At 47.4% G+C, this 21633-nt stretch overlaps 1 protein-coding gene across 1 annotated transcript in view; it reads left to right on the top strand.

The window, feature by feature from the left end:
- The first annotated feature begins 10849 nt into the window (after window positions 1-10849).
- Window positions 10850-21633, top strand: part of SESN2 (sestrin 2) — a 17752-nt gene continuing 6968 nt past the window's right edge. Inside the window, exons 1-5 of the mRNA XM_039231722.1 lie at window positions 10850-11310; window positions 18022-18087; window positions 19936-20133; window positions 20734-20916; window positions 21015-21227. Coding sequence (XP_039087653.1) covers window positions 11221-11310; window positions 18022-18087; window positions 19936-20133; window positions 20734-20916; window positions 21015-21227 — 750 coding nt within the window. The 5' untranslated portion in view covers window positions 10850-11220. The remainder of the gene's footprint in view (window positions 11311-18021; window positions 18088-19935; window positions 20134-20733; window positions 20917-21014; window positions 21228-21633) is intronic.

Here is a 21633-nt window from a genome sequence, read left to right as displayed (position 1 = left end):
CACTCACTTGGGCCCTCTCTCTCTCAAAAAAAAAAAAAAATTGGAGAACTCTTCATATGAGCTAGTTATCTTTTGTTCTAATTAGCCTTGTGCAAATTGAAAGAATGGGAATTAGAAATTATGTTTTCCCTACGGTCACTCAGTATTACAGATTTAAGGTTTCCAAGTTTGTTAATAGCAGAAAATCAGAATTACTTCTTAGGTTATATTTTGCTTTGCTGAGTGTACTTTTGATTCAAGTTTGACTGTAAGGCTTGTTTAAATTATACAAACTAGTGGTGTGACTCCTCCAGGACAAAAAAATAAGATTTTGGGCCATTATCAAGACCTTTTCAATTTGCCAGTTTAATAGATCATTTGCCCCAGAATTGTGATGAGTGCTTTGTGGCAAGACTATTACAAAAAAGACTTTAAAGCCATTGAAAGATAGAAGTTTGGACCAGTCATTGGCCCTTCCCTTGAAGAAAAGATACGAGATGTCTGTTTCCAAAATAAATGTCCATGCTACTGCTGGTGGAAAGTTAGTAGACACTCGTGAAATGTGAATGCTGAGATGCAAGTGGCCAGCAGTAAAATTACCTCAAAGATGCAGTGCAGAGGGGCGCCTGGGTGGCTCAGTCAGTTGGGTGTCCGACTTTGGCTCAGGTTATGATCTCACGGTTGGTGGGTTTGAGCCCGGTGTCGGGCTCTAGGCTGACAGCTCAGAGCCTGGAGCCTGCTTCAGATTCTGTCTCCCTCTCTCTCTGACATTCCCCTGCTTACACTCTGTCTCTCAAAAATAAATAATTTTTTAAAATTAAATATATCTTTGTTAAAATGCTAAGAAAATTTATGTGATATGAACCAGTAACCACAGACACATAGCACAGGTCATAAGATTCCCCAGAAACACCCCAGATGTTTCTTAGAATTTAGAAAATACTACAGCAGGGGTTCTTAAAGTGCCTGCAGGCCAACATCAGCATCACCTGGGAATTGTAAGAAATGCAAGTTCTCAGGATCCATCACAGATCTGCTAAAACTGAGGGTAGGACCCAGAAATCTGTTCAACAAACTTCCTGAATGATTCTGATGTCCACTGAAGTTTGAGGACCACTGTACAAGTAGCTTCTCATGACAGTTGCTGGCTTTCTTGGGCATAGGATGTTATTTATAAAGGCACATTACTAAGCATAACTACATATATCGAATATAGTTCTTCATAGGAATACTATTTCAGGATAAAAATAAAGATATGTTAAGATTATTCTTGTACAAAACAGGTTAACATTTTAGAGCATAGCATTCCCTGAAATAAAATTACTATTGTTTACAAGTGACAGAAAACCAACACAGGCTGGCTTAAAGAGGGTAAACCAAAGAGTGATTTTTTTTTTTTAAAGAACAGGAGCTATCGTCTCAGAACCTCAACAAACCTTAAACAAAACTCAGGAAAGGCAGGGACCAGAGAAACTCAAAACTGCAGGAGCAGATCTATCGAAATGGCTTCCTCACCATCTGTGTCAGAATCACTGGAGTGCCTTTTTTTCTTTATGAGGTTTCTATGGAATTTTGCGCAATGAAGTTCTTTTTAACAATAGCAAAACAATTTACATTTATGAGCGCTTCACAATTATTTGCTCAATTAAATCTCGTGATATTTCTGGCAAATAGATCCATGCCAGGAGTTTACTTTTATAAGCAAAGTAACCAAAGCCAGGAATCCTGAAGTTTCTCAAGGTCACACAACCAGGTTTCTACTGAGCAAGGACTTTCCTTCAGAACTCCTGTGACCGCAAACTTAAGTTGTAGTCCCAATGTAGTGGTTCAGCTGCCTATTAAGTTAGTTTCCCCCTCAATGTGGGACAGGTTGGGGGAATACCGACATCTGGGAATGGGTGGTTAAGGTGAAGGCTCCTGGAAGTAAACGTAGAGGTGGCAGTGTTTGGCGTTGGCATTGATGTTAACATTTGGGCTGTATCATGAATCCCATCAGTATGTCAGTGCATGCCTATATGACACAAACACTTGTTTGCAATAGAGTCTAGTTTGAGATTTTCACATCAGTAAGTCTCAAGTTGTAATTCCCAACCCAGGCAGCAGATTGAAATACCTGAGAGCTTTAAAATTAAGTCAAAGCCTCAGAACCAATTACATCCAAATCTCTGAGATGGGGGTATGAGCTTGGATATTTTCAAAATGTTCCCCCTTTTTCTAATATGTGGCCAGAGTTAAGAATCACTGGTATAGGGGAACCTGGATGGCTCAGTCAGTTAAGCGTCTGACTTTGGCTCAGGTCATGATCTTGCCATCTGTGAGGTTGAGCCCCACATCAGGCTCTGTGCTAACAGCTCAGAGCCTGGAGCCTGCTACAGATTCTGTGTCTTCTTCTCTCTCTGCCTGCCTCACTCCTGCTCGTGCTCTGTCTCTCACTCAAAAATAAACATTTAAAATATTTTTTAAAAAATAAAGAATCACTGGTACAAAGGATTCTGCAGATCTGGTGATATGGTTGGGCAAATTGTTCACTGGATAAGGACACCTAACTGAAGGGGCCAAGGAAGACTAAAATTCAGCCCACACCCTGCTCACCAAGCAGTGTACTCTAGGTTGGGGGTGGCATCTATTCTGAAAGAGTCACCTTTTAACTAATTCCCACAAAGAGGACCCTGGGTCATTCCACTATTCTTGATATGTATTGCTGTATATTCTACATATTCCATTTTCAGAGTTTAAAAATGTGTTCGGGGTGTCTGGGTGGCTCAGTCAGTTGAGCATCCAACTTCAGCTCAGGTCATGATCTCATGGTTTGTGAGTTCAGGCCCCACATCAGGCTCTGTGTTGACAGCTCAGAGTCTGGAGCCTTCTTTGGATCCTGTGTCTCCCTCTCTTTCTCTGCCCCTCCCCTGCTTGCACAGGTGGGCACGCACACCTGCTCTCTCTCCCAAAAATAAATAACATTAGGGGCGCCTGGGTGTCTCAGTCGGTTAAGTGTCCGACTTCAGCTCAGGTCATGATCTCACAGTTCATGGGTTCAAGCCCCGCATCCAGCTCTGTGCTGACAGCTCAGAGCCTGAGGCCTGTTTCACATTCTGTGTCCCATTCTCTCTCTCTGCCCCTCCCCCACTCATGCTTTGTCTCAAAAATAAACATTAAAAATTATTAAAAATAATAAATAACATTAAAATTTTTTAAATAAAATGTTTTAAAAAGCACCCCTTTGAAAAATATATTCATTAAAAATTATATTTAGCATCTACTACATGGTGGACACTTGGCATACATGGGGTATACAACTACAAAATAATCACAGCTCCTGCCTTTTTTTTTTCTTTAATAAGCTGTATGCCCAACGTGGCACTCAATTCATTGGTTCAGAGATCAAGTGCCACATACTGTACTGACTGAGCCAGGCAGGTGCCCACAGCTCCTATCTTTATGGAACCCACAGCCTGTCGGGAAAAACAAGTGGCTGAACAATATAGAAAGTGTTCTAATGGCAGTGAGTGCAGAATGCTGGAGGGATGACAGTGGACAGGACACTTTGACAAGACTCCAAACAGTCTCCTATATGCCACTGGCCCGGTCACCATTGAATCTGCTGGATCATGTGACCCAAGTGGCAGAGCAGCTTGCACCACGGCCTGGCCTTCTCTCTTGCTCTGCTCCCCACTCATAAGTAGCAGCTTTTCAGGTTTTTCAATAAATGAGTTGGAGTAATACACTCAAGTGAGGAACGTTGCCTCCAAACTCCAAGGAATCCCACTACATGTTATGCCTGTTTTCTCGCTGTAGGAGGGGACAGATGAAACAACTTAGGCCTCATCTTAGAAGAAATAGCACAACATGCCACACATCAATGGATCCCTAGAAATTTCATGAAGGTAGAAGGCCCTTGAATTTTTATCAGATTTATTTTCCACCCTCTGATGCACAAATGTCTTACCAGTAAGTCTGGAGTAGTTGCTACTCACTACTCACCTATAGTTGCTCACTATAGGTCCCATTAGCACGATGTTATCAATGTCATAGACCAGTGTGATGTCTTGTGGAAGGGAAAGGTGATTGTAATGACCAAATGTTTGTGTCCCCTAAGATTCATATATTGAAATCAGGCCCCCTAATGTGATGGTATTAGGAGGTGGGGTCTTTGGTATGTGATTAGGTCATGAAGATGGAACCCTCGTGAGTGGGATTAGAGCCGTTATAAAAGTGACTCCAGTTGTGAGTTCAAGTCCCTTTAAAAAAAAAAAAGTGACCAGATCTTTCACTCTCTGCCATCTGAGGATACTATGAGAAGTCCATCAGTCAGCAACCCAGAAGGTTGCTAATCATGCTGGCGGTCTGATCTTGGACTTCTAGCCCCCAGAACTGTGAGAAATAAATTTCTGTTTTTTAATAAGCCACCCAGTCTATGGTACTTTGTTATAGCAGCTTGAGTGGGCTAAAACAGTGATCAGTTGCCCTGTGAACCAAATTTTGATGTAGAGTTGGAGAATTGACACATTTCTGAGGCAGAACAGTGAGGGTAGATTACTGGCCTCACCAGCTGTATGTAATAATCAAGATTCTCCAGAGAAACAGAACCAAAGTCAACTGTTTATATTTCCAGACAGTTGTTGCCTCTGTGGAATCATATAGATATCTAGGAGATTATTCTATATATATCATTTGCAACCTGTTTTTTTGTTTTAACATTAAAACCTGCACATCTTTTCATTTCACACAGAGCTGCCTTCTCCTGTTTCTTTGCAGCAAGATGTTCCATTGTGTGGGTGAATCTGTTTCTTACTTTCACCAGTCCCCTTTGATGGGCATTTTGAGCGCTTCCAGTTTGACACTTTTGCAACAACAAAACCAACAGGAGTAAGACCAGATTAGGGCAGAAAGCCTGAAAAACATTAAAAAAAAAAAAAAGAATAGGTATCATTTCGTGTTCTTTTTTACCTTTGTACTTTTCTGTATTTTCTAAATTTTCTCCAATAACATATGTCATTTATAATTTGTACGGGAAACACCTAACCTAAAACCAAAAGTTCATTCAAAATAAGAAAAGGAAAAGGAAAGAAATGTAAAGCTAACAGAATAGTCCCCGCCCCCTTCCGCGAAGGCGGGGTCAGGCGGAGAGAGGGGCGGGCAGGCAGAGCCTGCACCAATCAGAGCTCGGTTGATAGGCAGAGCCAGGAAATTTGAAGATACTCTCCGCCCCAAAAGCAACTTCTGGGCTTAGTTTCCTTAACCAGCCTGGAAACCTGCCTGGGCCTAGCCAGGGCGCAGCTGCGCGCTGGTATGAACTGCCCTATAATCGCGCCCATCTTCCTGCTCATTGGCTGCAGCGATTTACGAAAGAAGAGCCTGTTGCTGAGTGAAAAGAAGTGCTGTAGTTTTTTTTTTTTTTAGGGTGAAACGTTAGGACTGTAACCGTTTTGGGTGCCTTTGGGTCAAAAAAGCAATCATACTAACCACCATTTATTCACTTCCTGCTAAGTGCCATGGTTTTTTGCTCCAAACTTTTAAATGTTAATGGCTAAACCAGCTTTCTTGAACACCCACTATCTGCCAGTCACCGAGTCAGACATGTTAAAATAAGAACAGTAACAATATAAATAATAATTACAGTTTGTTGAGGGCTTCATCTCCATCAAGCCTTGTTAAGGAATTTGCATGCATTAGCTCTTCCCCACAACAGCCCCTGTGGAGGTAAACTTCACTGCACCACTTTACACAGCAGGAAACTGAGTTTCAGAGAAGTGAAGTAACTTGCCTAGGTTCACACAGCTGGGAAGAGTTAGGACTGGAAACTTCAACTCCGATATTCTGATTCCAAGTCCAACTTATTCTGGGGAGGGAATGGGTACAGAAGTCTTTCAATAGGAAGAGACAGGAAGGGACGGTTGCTAGGGCTGGAAACATTACTCTAAGCACCGGCCTCAGGGTGGAGAGAGGGGAAGAGGAAGAGAGCAGCGAGAAAAGCCAGTTTTTTCCTGGAAATGGGAAGCTCCCAGAGCTGCCTATAATGATGCAAGCGACCCTGCAGTAGGGGCCTGGACTAAGGTTCTAGTCTCTGCTCTGTGGCTAACCTTCTGGGGGCCCTCAGGCTTCCTGTCTTTAAGATGAAAGAGTAAGCCAAAACAACGGGAAGTAGCTTCAAGTTGGGAGGTCTTTGGGAGCATGGTCTATACCAGCATCAGAGGAATCCTCAGCAACCACACACTCTTTACTTAGTTGTTGCCTGGACTCTTCTCAGGACCTTCAGGCGTGACATGGGACCGGATAATCCTGTAAACTCAAAACGGTTCGAGATGGCCCTCAATCCACCCTCTTTCCCCAGGTCCTTTCTGAACTGTAGCAGAGTCTCGCCTGTAGGGGGCGCTGAGGGCTCGCTCAGCCGATAAAACCAAATTGAAATTCTTAATTATCCAAAAGAACCTAGCTGGTCAATTTTTGTATTTTATTTACTAAGAGGGATGAGCTTTTGAAACCTGAAGTATACAATGGATGAAACTGAATTATACACCTTGCCCAAATCCCTTTACAGTGGCTCTGAAGGTGTAGAGCTCATTTCAGTTCCTTTGTTGTACAGATAAGGAAACAAATTCTAAAAGCTAAGATATGTATATCGCTTTGGGTCATATGGCTAAAAGCTAGCACCTAGGTGCCTGACTCCTGGGCAGCGGTCTTAGGAGGCAGTTGGCTTTGTTTCTCAGAGTCTGTGGTTGTTCTACCTCTAAAGCACAACTCCAGGACACAACTTCAATTTTGCTGTAAGGCTTTGACAGCTCAGGACCTGTGAGCCAGAAGATTCTTTCTGGGCACTAGCACAATGCCTGCTTAATGAGTAATTAAATGGAGGAATGTATGCCTGAGCCTTGGAGGGTGGGTCTGCTTTTGGCTTTATCGAACCCGTTGGAGTTTGGTTTCTTCCCTAAAAGCTCCCCCAAGGCAGGAATTGTATTCTGAGCTGGGGGCTGGGAGGGTGTGTGTGAGAAAATAATAAAAAGAGCACAGAAGATTACCTCTGGGGTCATAAATCACAGCCCCAGGTATGGTCAGGGTACAAGGTTATTATAGCAGAGTGATTCCAGGATTAGGGATTAGAAAATTAATTCAGGAAGAATGAATACAGAACAAAAGAGAATCCCATTAAGGTTAAAATCTGTGAGAGGGTCTGAAAGTAAAGAAACCTCAAAAACATTTCAAATCCGATCTAGATGTATCTTCAGGACTGGAATGTGATTGAAGAATAAAAATAGCTTTGGCCAATCAGTGGCCTCAACATAGCTGATGCAAGAGTCGAGTGAGTATGGCAACAGGAGGTGGAGATCTTTACTGAACCAAAAATACAAGGTGTGGGGGAGGGGAGGAATAAGCCCAGCCCATGTCACCCGGCCATTACCTACTGGGCAAGAAGCTTCACTGCTGGATTTTTCAGAGCCCAGGATAGTGCTTGGTACATACTAGATGGTCAATAAATATTTACTAAATAAAAGAGAGAGGGAAGAAGTGAGAGCCCCGACCAGCAGGTTTGATCTGAGTGGAGCTGGTTCAGCGATTCATCTTTTCACTGGTTTCTTTTGCTCAGGTTTCAACCGCCCTGGCCACCTTCAAATGAGAACTTAGCTTTTCATGGAGCCTGTCCTATAAAGAGGGATGGTCCTGGCCCACCAATTATACAATTATAGACCACTTGACAATTATATTCATCACTCCCAATGAATATATTATAATTCTACTTTATGAATTACTTCCTTGTGCCAGAGTGTTTTTTCGTTTTTTTTGTTTTTTGTTTTTTTTTACATTTATCTATTTATTGAGAGATAGAGTGAGACAGAGCACGAGCGGGGAGGGACAGAGAGAGAAGGAGATGCAGAATCTGAGGCAGGCTCCAGGCTCTGAGCAAGCATTTAGCACAGAGTCTGATGCAGGACTCACCAACCATGAGATCATGACTTGAGCTGAAGCTGGACGTTTAACTGACTAAGCCACTCAGGCGCCCCTGTGCCAGAGTGCTTCTTACAATTCAGGCCCTTCTCTCATCCATGGTGTATGTAGTTTCTGCTTTGGAGTCATTCCTACCTTGAAGTCCTTACTCAACACATTACTAAGCTATCTTGGCCAACAAACCTCTCAAGCCTCAGTTTCCTCATCTGCCAAATGAGGGCATAACCCATACCTCACCAGGTTGTAGTCAGAGTTACACGAAATAATAGATACATCCTTGACTATTGTTTGAGCTCAGTAAATGGTAGTAGCTGTGTCTCTTCTGAGCTTTCTTTCCTTACAGATTGGGTCACAAAAGCTCATCAAATTGAGAATATTTGTATCCTTTGCTTTTTCTTTTCACAAAACCACTAACTTTGCAAGTGAAGCCTTGGGAATAATTTAGTCATTTCCTTGAAGATTCTAAGGGATTATTCTACAGAGGAGAGTAACTCATATTTATTCAAAAACATTTGCTGAGGACCCACTACATGTTAGTGGGGGGTACAAAAGCAATTAGACACCGCCTCAAAGGAGTTCTTCCACAGCCTGGTGCAGTCAAAAGAAGATATATGACACTGACATGAAATTTTACCTTTCTGAGCTCAAGTTTCCTCATTCTGCAAAAGTGATCAATCACATATTCCATTGTTAGCTGAAAGGAATGAGTAAGACATGCAGAGGTAACAAGGCTGCATCACATTTGAAGATCAGTGGTGTAAATACGTAGAAACAATGTGTTGAGGAATGAAAGAGTAGAAGAGATTATTTTCAGCTGAGCCGAAAAAGCAACCCTTTCTGTAGGAAGTGGCATTTTTGAAGGCTTCATTCAGGCCACAAAACAGGCATGAAAGCATTGCATGCTGGGTAGGATTTCAGTGGGCAGAGATTTGCCGAGAGAACTACTGGAAGAAAGGTTTGAACGCCAAACAAGAAACATGGATGTGGCAGGTGATAAGACTGGAAAGGTAGAATGAAGCAGATCTTGGAAGATACTATCAGTCTAGAGGTTTGACCTTTATTCTTAGTTGATGACATACCGGTAACATTTTTTTTTTTTTTTTAAATCTAAACACTGACACTAACTACAGGGTAGATTTTAAAAAATGAAAGCTGAGGGGTCCCTGGGTACCTTGGTTGGTTGAATGCAGGACTCTTGATTTGGGTCAGGTCATGATCTCATAGTTCATGAGACTGAGCCCTGCATCGGCTCGGCAAGCTGAGAGTGAAGCCTGCTTAGGATTCTTTCTCTCCCTCCCTCTCTCAAAATAATAAATAAATGAATATTTAAAAAATAAAAATGAAACTGAATCTGACATATGGGGATTTACAGGGGAATTCAATTCAAAGAGAGATTCGGTCACCAAGGGCATATTATTGGCAAGACAGATGGCAGAAGGCAGAGACAAAGATTTCAAGACATGGACCCTTCCCTCAAGGAGCTTATAATCAAGAGTGTCAGATAAGACATGCACACAGTGGTGCCTGGGTGGCTCAGTCCTTAAGCCTCTGTCTCTAGATTTCAGCTCAGGTCATGATGTCAGGATTCAAGAGATTCATGAGCCCCCCCTGGGGCTCTTTGCGGACAGCATGGAGCCTACTGGGGATTCTCTTCCTTTATCTCTGTCTGTCCCTCTCTCTCTTTCTCTGTCTCAAAAATAAATAAATAAATAAACATTAATAAAAAGACATGTACACAGAAAATTACAATGCAAGGTAGAGTGGGATACGTGTTCTAATAATAGAGCCCCAGCCCAAGTGCCTCCTTGGTTGCTCAGCAGAGGGTGAAATTCATTTCCTTCTTCCAAGAGGCTGGAGGCAGGAGACCAAATTAGAGGGTCATCCTTGGAGTGGTAAGCCTACTCTCAGAAAGTCTCAGAGGGGACCTTGGCGGTCTTATAGCCCACCCTCGCTCCTGGGATTCTCTATCCAGAGTAAACAATGACTTTAAGATGGAAACAAAAAATGGAGTTCTAAAGAAAAACTGTCAAGGAAGAGACTGTGGGAAGGAACAGGAGATGAATTCACTTTTGAGGCGCTGGTAGAAGTGCTGGTAGAAGCAACTTATTCCCAAATGGGGCACTGAAGGCCAGGAAATGGATGAGATCAGAGAGTGTCTGGAGAGAGGAGGGATAAAAACAGAAACTGGGGAACACCCACGTTCCAGGGGGTGGGAGGAGAAAGAGGAGTCAGAGAAGGAGTGGCCAGAGAGAGATGTGAGAGAAGACCCAGTAGAACACCTTGTCTCAAAGTTTCTAGAAAGGGAGTGGCCGAAATGAAGACAAGACTGGAGGCCCCAAGGAAGCAGAAGAAACTGCAGCAATAGGGATTGAGGTTAGACATGAGGTTGCCAAGGACCTTTCAATGAATGAAGGCTTTTCCAGGGACCCCACAAATACGATGGGTTCCCCGTGCCTGGTACATTTTAAGGTGGAGCTCTCCCGGAGGCCAGGGGGACAGGGCTCTGCTCTAATCTCCAAATATCTGGGGTTTGGCTCTGTAATTAGCACCACCTCTCCTACCCATAACCAGTCCCTGCAGGAACTGAAAAACTAAGGAACGTACTTGGGAGGGACTTCACACCCAGCTCTCCGGCCCAACCCGGTGAAGTCCCGTTTCATCATGCAGCTGTAATGACTCTCCTGGCTGTCACTCTCATCTGAAATTACCAACGATCTGATTAAACCCTTTTGCGAAAGTTTGCAGCATTCATCCTGGGCTGACTACAGCTCCCAGAATTCCCCGTCGCTTCCCGGTGCCGATTGGCCGAGCTGTCGGCTCCAAGGGGAGGTGTCGTCCCCGCCTCCCCGAGAAACAGGCATCTGATTGGCTGCGACGCGGGGCTTTCGTATCCCCGCCCTCCCCCGAGGACCGCAGCAGGCAGAGCGGCTCTGCTGGTGTCAGAGCCCGGCGAGCGTTGGCAGTTCCGCGGCGGGGATGCTGAGGAGCGCTGGGTTGACGAGCAGCCGTGGCCACTGCGGACTTCCGAGGCACTCCGGGCCGTGAAACCCCTGGGCCGCCGCCAATCCCAGGTTCCTGAGGCCATTCCCCGCTCCTGAAGCCGGCCGAGGCGAGAGTCCAGCGGAGCAGCGGCAGTTCCCTGATTCTGGGCTTTCGTAGCGTTCTGGAACCCCGAGAGACACCCCGGGGCTCTAGAACCTCCCCAGCGGCCCCCAGTCCCGGCTTCCTGCGTGCGTCTGTCCAAAACCCCCTCGGTTGCACAGGTCGCCGGCGAGCCGTGGCCGTGTCCTGGCACACACCATGATCGTTGCAGACTCCGAGTGCGGCGCGCAGCTGAAGGGCTACCTGCCATTCTCCCCGGGCGGCGGCGGCGGCCCTGGGGCCGGGGAGGTAAGCAGCGCTGGAGCGACGCCACTCTTCGCTTGAGCCCCGAGCCGCCGCTAGGCTTCGGGGCTGTCCCGGGCTGAGCCTGTGCTCGCCCCCCTCCCCCTCCCCCACCCTGGCTCGCGTTCGGGGAGGGGGAATGGAGGCGCGTAACCTAGGAATGGGGTTGCATCAACTGGCAGCCTCGGCCCCCTCCCCCCGGGGTTGTGGAACCTTCCCTGGCTCCCTCGGACTCCTGGCCAATAGGAGAGGAGCCTTCTCGAGGTTATCTCGGGTTTGGGCTCTCTGCAGGAGAATCTTCAAGTCCAGGCAAATCCCGGTCGCCGCGGCCCGACCACTCCTCCTCCCCGCCCCCTTCCGCAGATTCCCTTCCTCTGGGCCGGGGCTGGCGGACGGAGGACTCTTTCTAGGATACGTCCTCGGGCCAATCTCCCAGTACTGGGATAGGAGCACCTGGGACTTGCCGACCGAGGTCGACCTCGTCCCCCCCCACACCTGCACCCCCGATACGAAGCCGGGGGTAGCGGGCGCTCCCGGGCCTTGGCCAGCTGCCGGGTACGCGGCGGCGGCGGCGGCGGTCAAAGCTGGGGGAGAGGGGGAGAAACCCTGGACTGGGCTCCCGAAGGCAGGTGGCGATTAGCCTGCGCCCTGCTAAGTGGCCTCGGGTCCCAGAAGTTTGCTTCGCCGGGACTCTTTGCGTCGAAGCTAGGAATAGGCTGGGCCTAACCTGACGCAGCTCCTGCTCCCTCCCCATCACCACCACCGCCGTCGACTGTGGACATCTTACCATTTTTTAAACACGTACTAGATTCTAGTCTGCGGGTTTTGCCTTTTCTCTGAGTCTTCAGGACTAATGTAGCAAAATATGAGCTACACTATAGCCCCATTTTCCAGGATGAGGAAATTGAGGCCTGGGAAGAGCTACGGAGAGACTTCCCCTTCACTCATGCCACCAAGTAGCTCATTCTTCGGCCTGGGCGTCTCTAGGATTCCCTAGTGTGCTTGGCACTACAGAAAGTTTTCGTTTCCAGGCCTGGAGCGTGGAGCAAGTGTATTCCTGAGGCTGGGAGTCTTGACCAGCGCTAGTCCTGTGTGACCCTAGGGAAATCGCTGCCCTTCTCTGATCTGCATGGTTTCTGGGGGTCCTACCCCCAGCAGTGGATGGTTTGTGTCCTGGGTTTTCTGTGGGTTTGTTTACTCTTCCTCATCATGGTTTAGGAGCCCCAATGTGGAGGAATGAAGTGCAGGCCTGCCATTTCTCTGCTGAGTGGCTTTGACGAAGTCACTTTACCCTGAGTCCATTTTTTTCTTGGAGGGTGGGGGTGGGAGCTGGAAATCGTGTTATTGAGAGCGCCTGGCCACTAGAGGGGAGCGTGTCCAGGTTCCAGCCCCAGTCCTCCCATCACTGGCTGTGTGCCCATCGCCAAGTTATCACTTCTCTGATCTGCAACTTCTTCCCATGGAAATTTGATCATATCTCTGAGGGTTGTTGGGAAAAATGACAATACTAGCAAAGGCTGAAGCACAGTGCCTGCAACAGAGTAACTGAGTCAGATATGCTTGGTATTGTTAGAATGTGGTCATTTCCCTTTCCCCAGAGTGTGTCACAATGGGGTGCCTGAACCTGTCCCTCCTGCCTGAGGTGAGAGCTGGCCCATCCCTCTCTGAGTGCCTGGGAAGTGGCCTGGGGAGAAGAGAGTGCCTCAGGTAGTCTGGGTAGGCTCTGAAAGAGTGGCCTTTAGATGGAAGCCACCGTCAGCAGCAGGAGAAAGATGTTGATATCTGAACGCTTTCCACATGCTTTTTCTTTTTCTCTCAAGAAAAGACTTTGGGAAGATGTCTACTTTAAACAGAATCCTTAGAAGACAGCAGGGCGCTGGACTTACAGTCCCTAGTGCGGGGGGCCCAAGGAAAGAGACCCAAACGTACAGTCCTCTGAACTCTCCTCCTTTCACCACATGCCCTTAACCTAAAGGGGTCAAGGTCTACAGACTCTAGGACTTCACTCCAGGACTGGAGTATGTTTTCAGAGTCCTATTGGGCTCTAGAATCACTTCCTCAAACATCACTTCCTCAGGGAAGCTTTCCCTTCCCCACCCGATAGGTCCTTTCTGCGTTCCCTCCTTCAGGCCATCTTCTTAGTTGTTGGAGCTTTAATCCCAACCATAGCGTTAACAGCCCCCTATTCAACAGCCCCGTATTCGGGCGTTTTGTGTGTCTCCTTGGCTGGACTGGAAACAGTCTGTAGGTCACATCCCCATCCCCACTGTTCTTAGCCTCCTACTCAGGGCTTGTAACTCTTTGTCCCTGTTGGTTTAGCTGACACTTGTGAGCTGCACACGCTTTAAAGTCAGATCTGAGCTGTCCGTGTCTGGAACAGGACTCAGAGATTGCCTCAATGAGCTGTCGCTGAAGAAAGAATAATAAGACCTATTTCCCTCAGGATAGTTGTAGAAATCAGCCAGATCAGATGTATGAAGCCCTTAGCCTAGTGCCCAGCCCATGGCGCCTCTCACACCGCCTTCTTCCAAGGCTTGGAGGTAAGAGGCTGCTTGAGCTCTATGTCTCCTTCCCATGTGGAAACCCAGGCAAGGATCCGAGTTCTGCGGGCAGCTGCGCACAGGGTGGGGCTGGGGACGAGCCTCTCCCAGTCCCAGCTGGCAGAGTTGAGCTCATAGGTATCTGGAGCTGAGTCCTGGGGGTTGCAGGCTCTGGATAGAAGACTGAGAATAAGGCTGGGGCTATTCCAAGAGGCTGATGTGGATGATGGAGAGAACCCTTAGAAGCCAAAGCGAACTGAGCGCACATGTCAGGCTGGCCACTTGTCAGCTGGTGCTTAACCTTTGGAACCTTAATCTTTCTTTGTGGGCAACAAAGAGACCCCCACCCCCAAAACTGAGGAGTTTATAATGCCTATGTGCAAATTAGCATTTAGTGAATGTTTAAATTAGGAGCCAGGCTTTGAGCTTAGGGGGTGGGGGGTGATCCTCTTCACAATTGCCTGGCTGTTCAGGGGCCACCCAGAGGGACTTCAGTGTCACTGGTGTAACAGGGAGCCGGATCTAGTGTGTGCCCTCGAAGTCAGAAACAACACAGTGCAACAGGTGCAGTGACTGGGAGCAGAGGATCCCTGGGAACGTGGGCAGGGAGGAGAAGCTTCTGGTGAACCCCAGGTGCAAAGCCTGATTTGATCTCTCAGAGCCTTATTCCTTGTCTGTAAAATGGAAGGTGGAGGAGGAGATCTTACCCTAAATGCATGTAAAATGCTTAGCTGATGGTAATCAGTTTTGTTACCTACCATGATTATTGACTTCCTACCCTAGGAAATAGGGGAGGGCTGATTTGGGGGCATCTTCTCTGGGCAGTGGGACCCTGCCCTGTCTGCTTCCCCGGAGTTCTGGGCATCAAGTTCAGAGAAACTTTTGGGGTATTGGAGCTCTGGATTGGAATCTCCCCGGTCTTGCCTTCAGGCCTTGGTATTTTCTGTTCCCTTTGGCTGGAATGCTGATCCCCTAGATCTTTATGGGCCCTGCTGCTTTCTCATCAACTCATTTAGATATTTGGTATTTAGTTAGCAACTCAAAGGTTCTCTCCTCCATAGCTCTCCCGGTCTCCTCAGACTAATACATTGCACACCCCCACTCCATCGTACACTCTCGTTGTTCTTTTTCATTTACTTTGTATAATCTATGATTTGAAATCCTATTCATCGTTTGTCATTCTCCTTTAGACCATGAATTCTGTGAGGGCTAAGACTGTCTTTTCACTCCTGTTCTCTTGTTGCCTTATAGTCATCAGAAATGTTTGTTGAGTGAACAGATTAATTCTGGTTCCATCTGAGACGCACTTAACACAGTGCCTTGTACTTGAGAAAATGATCAATAAATGGTGTGAAACGATGGCCCTCCACCCCAGCTGTAAATCATGCTGGGCCCTACCCAATTAAATTAGAATCACTGGAGGTGGGACCTTGGCATTGGCATCTTTTTAAAAGCTTCTCAAAGGGATTTTGTACTGCTTGGGTTGAGAAGCCCTTGTTTGAAATTACAATGAGATTAACGATAACTGACTTTTGTTCAGTGCTTGGTGTGCTGGAGGAAGGGCTGTAGAGGTATTATCTTGTTAAATCCTCATGACTACCCAGTGAAAGTGGGTACTATTATCCCTATTATTTGGTGAGGAAACTGAGGCTCACATTGCCAGCAGATAATAGGTGGCGGAGTTGTCATATGGTCCCAGGCAGTTTAAGTCAAGAGACCCTATGCTTCAACTGTACTGTATAATTATCATCACGGTGTCACCATCGTCATAATTAGGAATGAAAATATTGGCGGGTCCAGACCTATCACCGAAAGGTATCAGTCCCTTCCCTTGACAGTTCCTGGGGCAGATTTGAGAGAGAGAAAGGGTTCCTAAGGCTGTTCCTTGTACCTCCCCAGCACCCTAGGGGGGCCCTCCAGGTCCCCCTTCCCACCCCACCCCCAGGCTATGGTTTTCTATCTGCCCTCCGGTCCCCTGAGGGGTAGGCCCAGACTGTGGAGTCAGCAGTCCTTATCTCCTAGACCGAGCTGTTAGGCTTCTTTCCCTTGGTGAGGGAGGAGGGAGATTAAAAGTGAGTACTTGGAGAGAGTGGTGATTTTCTGTACTGGACTTGGACCGGACTGGCCTGGTAGCTCCCAGAAGTGTGGGCTGAAAGGGGCCCGAGCAGTTAGCCCAACTACCTTCTTTTGTCCAAGATTGAGGCCCAGAAAGTCTAGGTCACTTTCTCAGGGTCACACAGCAAGTTAGTAACAGAATTGGTACTCGGACCTGAGACTTCCAGATCCCCCTGTTCTTTCTGTGTGGTCTTTCAGAGCCTCAGAGTTCTGCTTCCCTCAAGGGGTTTTTGGGCATCTGAGAAGGAAGTTTCAATTACAATCTTTTGTCCCTGGACACCTGGGGATTGATATTAAGTCCAGTTTCCAATGGGGAGGGGAGAGTTAGGGGGACACCCCTCTCCAGTGAGGGCGTGACTCTGGTAAGCTGTTTCCAAGGCCAGTACTGAGAAGAGTCCTCCTCCCAGTTGTCAAAACAAATGAATAAATATCCTCTCTGAACCCCACCTCTCAGACTAGGAGCAGATTTAGGGAGTATATGACTCCAGTGGTTTCTTTCTTCTTTTTCTTTTTCTTTTTCTTTTTTTTTTTAATGTTTATTTTTGAGACAAGAGGGACAGAGCATGAGCAGGGGAGGGGCAGAGAGAGAGACACAGAATCCACAGGCTCCAGGCTCTGAGCTGTCAGCACAGAACCTGATGTGGGCTCAAACTCTCAGACCGCAAGATCATGACCTGAGCCGAAGTCAGACACTCAACCCGCTGAGCCACCCACGCACCCTGACTCTGGTGGTTTCTAAAGAGCCTCCAATACATGACGTCGGAATAGCTGCTACTGCCCATCTTGTGTGCCCTGCTTGGATTCCCTCCATGCTTCTGCGCTCTCTCTCTGTTTTCTTCCTTCACAGATTAGTATGAACGGCCTGGCCCTGCCTTCTACGGAATGTGATCTGGTATCAGGGAGACCTGAATCAGACAATTAGAAGACAATGTTTTCAGAACCAAATGCACCAGGAATTGTGGGGTGACAGATGAGGGTCATCAGAAGGTTCCCAGGCCTGGAAGACAGATAGTTTTGCAAAAGGAGTGACCAGTGGGACAGCAGTGGGCCTAAACCACTGATTTTTTATTTATCTGGAAGGCTAATGGGAGCTAGAGGCAGGGTTTTAGGCCTTCTGATGAGATCTGCACTTGAGAAAATTCCCTTTGGCTCTGGAAGGGTGTTCCTCCTGGAAACCACCAGTGTCGTGGACTCATTAAATGTGCTCCTAGTTCTAGAGGTGTAGTTCAGGAAGGACGTTTTCTTTATTCCTTCATTTTGTGAATATGGTAGAGGAGGGGGAGGAGACAGCAGGACCAGGGAGGCTGGGAGACCCTTGGTGAGGCTGTGGGAGGTGATCGGACAAGGGATGGTAGTAGTCTATGAGGTGGTGATGACGGGAAGGTGAAGAAGTGAGCATTTGAAAGTAACTGAGGCTGTATCATAGGAATCTAAGGGACTCGGTAACCCGGCTTCAGGATGCAAATGAGAGGGTTTCTTGTACGGAATATCCAGGGCTGCTAAAAAGGTGGCCTCCCAGAGATGTTCACCGTGGTGGCTGTATATCTCCCTTCCCCATGCACCTCCTACCCAATACTGGGGCTCCTGGGTTCCTGCCCGGTTCCGGAAGAAGTCACCCTGTGGTGTGAGCCCTCTTTCTTGTTTACCCTTTCTCCACTGCCATCAGGTGTAGATCTCCCACCTGCGTCCTCCATGTAGGGTGCACCAAGAGAGTGGTTTGGAAATCTCAGTGTGACCTCTTGGGTAAGAGGAGAAAGCTGGAGGGCGAACTATGCTCCTAGTCCTCCCTTTAATTTAAAAAAAAACTGTGTTTTATTTATTTCTGAGAGGTGGGGGAGCAGCATAAGCAGGGAGGGTCAGAGAGGGAGGGAGATAACAGAATCTGAAGCAGGCTCCAGGCTCTGAGCTCACTGTCAGCACAGAGCCTGAAGCAGAGATCGAACCCACAAACCGTGAGATCATGGCCTGAGCCAAAGTCGGACACTTAACCGACTGAGCCACCCAGGCGCCCCGTCCTAGTCCTCCCTTTTACCTCCAATGACCACGCTGTATTTCCTTCCAGGAGCAAAGGGGAAGTCGGGCTCGGCGAGGTCCCCGAGGGCCCAGCGCCTTCATCCCGGTGGAGGAGGTAAGCTTGGAGGGGGTTAGGAATTCTTGATTCCTGGGAAGTGGGGGTGGGGGTCTTTGCCGATCTCTTGAAATAGTAGCTTTGAAACTACCCTTTCAGGTTCCTGACTCATTTAATCCACAAAGAACTCTGTGGGGCACGCATATCACAACCCCATGTTGCTAGGAAGAAACAGGTTGAAAGATAAAGTGATAATGACACTGTTTGATTCCCAGAAAAAGGCCTGTTTTGCCTTGAGAAGCTAGAACTATCTATGCTGACTGCTTTTCCTTGACTATATACATGTGTTACTTTTTCTTCAACCTCAAAAGTAATTATTTTATTCATTATAAAAAATCTTTTTATTTTGCAGAAAGCTCTGGTATGTAATCCCATCTCCCAAAGAGATAATCACTGTTACTTAACCCTTTATCACTGTTTTATGGACTTTTTTCATATAGAACCAAGGTCATAGTTTATATCCTTTGGTGTGGGAGCAAGGTTATCGTCATGTTCTTTATTTTTTTTTCACTTACTACGACAGACATCTTTATTTTTATTTTTATTTTTTTAATTTTTTTAAATGTTTTTATTTATTTCTGAGAGAAAGACACAGCGTGAGCAGGGGAGGGTCAGAGAGAGAGAGGGAGATATAGAATCTGAAACAGGCTCCAGGCTCTGAGCTGGCTGTCAGCACACAGTCTGATGCGGGGCTCGAAGCCATGAAATGTGAGTGAGATCATGACCTGAGCCGAAGTCGGACACTTAACTGACTGAGCCACCCAGGCACCCCATGACATATATCTTTAATCCACTGAGTCGGATCATTCGTTCACTAATCTTTTAAAAAATTTTAAAAGTTGATTTATTTATATTGAGAAAGAGAGAGAGAGCATGAGCCCGGGGTGGGGGGGGGGGGGGGAGGGAGAGAGGATCCAAGAAGGTTCCACGCTGCCACTGCAGAGCTCCACGTGGATCTCAAACTCATGAGCCGTGAGATTATGCCCTGAGCCAAAACTAACTAAGAATTGGGACACTTAACCAACTGAGCTACCCAAGCGCTCCTCATTCATTCATTTATTTAATGGATATCTATTGAATGATTAATCTATGCCAGGCACTGTTGTAGGTACTGGGGGTACAGCAGAGAACAAGACAGACTAAAATCCTTGCCATCATAGAGCTGACATTCTGGTGTGGGGCTGATCGCAGTGGGATTATCCTCAAAATACTTGTGCAGCAAAATTTAAAAATACATTTCCTCCTGTTTCTTTAGCCTTCCGTGAACAAAAACAAATGTTTTCTTCTTTCGTCCTCTTTGCTTTTCTAAGTTGGCAAATATCTAACCATCCCTCTCCCCCTTCCCTCTCTACCCTTTGTAAATGGAAAGTAAACAACCACCTGCTGATTATTTATGTCTAGCCCAGAATTTTAAACTCAAGTATTGTTCTTGTATTTTATGTTTTCATCTGTAAATAACCAGTCTTCTTTTGTTTTGTTTTTTTAAGTTTTATTTATTTAAGTAATCTCTACATCCCACATGGGGCTTGAACCCACAACCCCAAGACCAAGAGTCACACTCTTCCCCCGCAACTGATCCAGCCAGGCGCCCCAATAACCAGTCCTTTTTTATAATGAGAAAATAAGTAGGCTTTGTTGCTAATCAGGATTTCAATCCACATTGTGTCATTTACTAGATCTGTAACCTTGAGAAAGGAAATCACTTAATTCTCTTTTCCTCCCCGCGTTCTCTTTATTGGACGTGGTGGTTATTTTTAGTTTTCTCAGCCCCAGTGCAGTGAATGTGTTGGTCTCTTTGGTGTGGAGGGCAGGAGGGGAACCCACCCCCTGGTCACCTTTGCTTGGCAGGTCCTTCGGGAGGGAGCAGAGAGCCTGGAGCAGCACCTAAGACTGGAGGCGCTGATGTCCTCCGGGCGGGTGGACAACCTGGCGGTGGTGATGGGTCTGCACCCTGTCTACCTTAGCAGCTTTTGGCGCCTGCACTACCTCCTGCTGCACACAGATGGGCCCCTGGCCAGCTCCTGGCGCCACTACATTGCCATCATGGTGAGCCTGTCTGAGCCCAGCTCTTGTACTGGTGGCCACGTTGTGGGGGGACTCGGTCTTTCGATTTCTTCTTGGGTGCTTCCTGAACTCATTTCCTGGGTCCAGGAGGAGAGGCAGCACTGAGCAGAGGAAAGCCCTAGTTTTATCTGATTATCCACAAAATTTTGGATTTTGGAGACAGGCGTTTTTATTATTTAAAAAAATTTTTTTGAAGATCATTTATTTTGAAAAAAAGAGAAAGTGTGAGTGGAGGAGGGTCTGAGAGAGAGGAGAGAGCCAGAATCCCAAGTAGGCTCCGCAGCAACAGTGCAGAGCCCGATGCGGGGCTCAAACCCACAAGCCATGAGATCATTACCTGAGCTGACGGTGGATGCTCAACTAACCGAGCCACCCAGGTGCCCCAGAAGAGAAGCATTTTTAGTGCCTGCTTTACGAATTAGCAAACTGAGGCACAGAAGAGTCAGCTGACCTGCCTAAGGTAGGACAGCAAACTAGTGGAGCTGTGGTTAGAACCTGAGTTTCCTGCCCCTCAGGCAACTCAGGGAGGGGGCCTGCACGGGACATCCACCCTGAGCGAGGCTCTGTCCACCCCCTCCACAGGCTGCCGCCCGCCACCAGTGTTCCTACCTGGTGGGTTCCCACATGGCTGAGTTTCTGCAGACCGGTGGTGACCCTGAGTGGCTGCTGGGCCTTCATCACGCCCCCGAGAAGCTGCGCAAGCTCAGTGAGATCAACAAGTTGCTGGCACACCGGCCGTGGCTCATCACCAAGGAGCACATCCAGGTGCAGTGGGCAGAGAGGCCGGTCCCGGAGGGAGCACGGGGGCTGGGCTGGGGCATGTCAGGCAGTCAGCTCAGGGTCAGGCCCCCTTTCCCCTCCAGGCCTTGCTGAAGACGGGCGAGCACAGCTGGTCTCTGGCGGAGCTCATCCAGGCCCTGGTCCTGCTCACCCACTGCCACTCGCTGGCCTCCTTCGTGTTTGGCTGCGGCATCCTCCCTGAGGGGGACCCGGAGGGCAGCCCTGCCACCCAGGCACCTTCACCCCCCAGTGAGCAGAGCAGTCCCCCCAGCAGGGACCCGATGAACAACTCTGGGGTAAGTCACAGGTTGCGGGGGGGGGGGCGGGGCTGGTGTGGCCTCTAGTCCTTGGATGGAAGCTGCCGCTTCCCTATCTCACGCTGAGAGGACTCAGAAAAGTTAGTTGACTCTGAAACTCCCACTTCCCCGTCTGTGAAATGGGGCTAAAGATCTCTACTTCGTGATGGTTGTGAGGATTAAATGAAATAACCGTGTGGTGGGTCTCTCAGTGTGTAGCCTCCCAGGCTTGAAGTCTCCTGGGTGTTAGCACTTTACAAAGTTTGCCTCTTAGTTGGAAGGGGGCCTTGTTTGTTTTACTATAACATTATAGCTACTTAAACCATCTGTTTCCTGTGATGGAAGTTGATGCTCAGAGAAGACATGTCTGTTCTGTAGCTTCTTTTTTTTTTTTTTTTTTTTTTTT

This window comes from Hyaena hyaena, unplaced genomic scaffold, assembly GCF_003009895.1.
Source record: "Hyaena hyaena isolate Hyena2069 unplaced genomic scaffold, ASM300989v1 scaffold_3, whole genome shotgun sequence".
In the NCBI taxonomy this organism is placed as follows: domain Eukaryota; kingdom Metazoa; phylum Chordata; class Mammalia; order Carnivora; family Hyaenidae; genus Hyaena; species Hyaena hyaena.
This window is presented reverse-complemented; position numbering and strand designations above follow the sequence as displayed.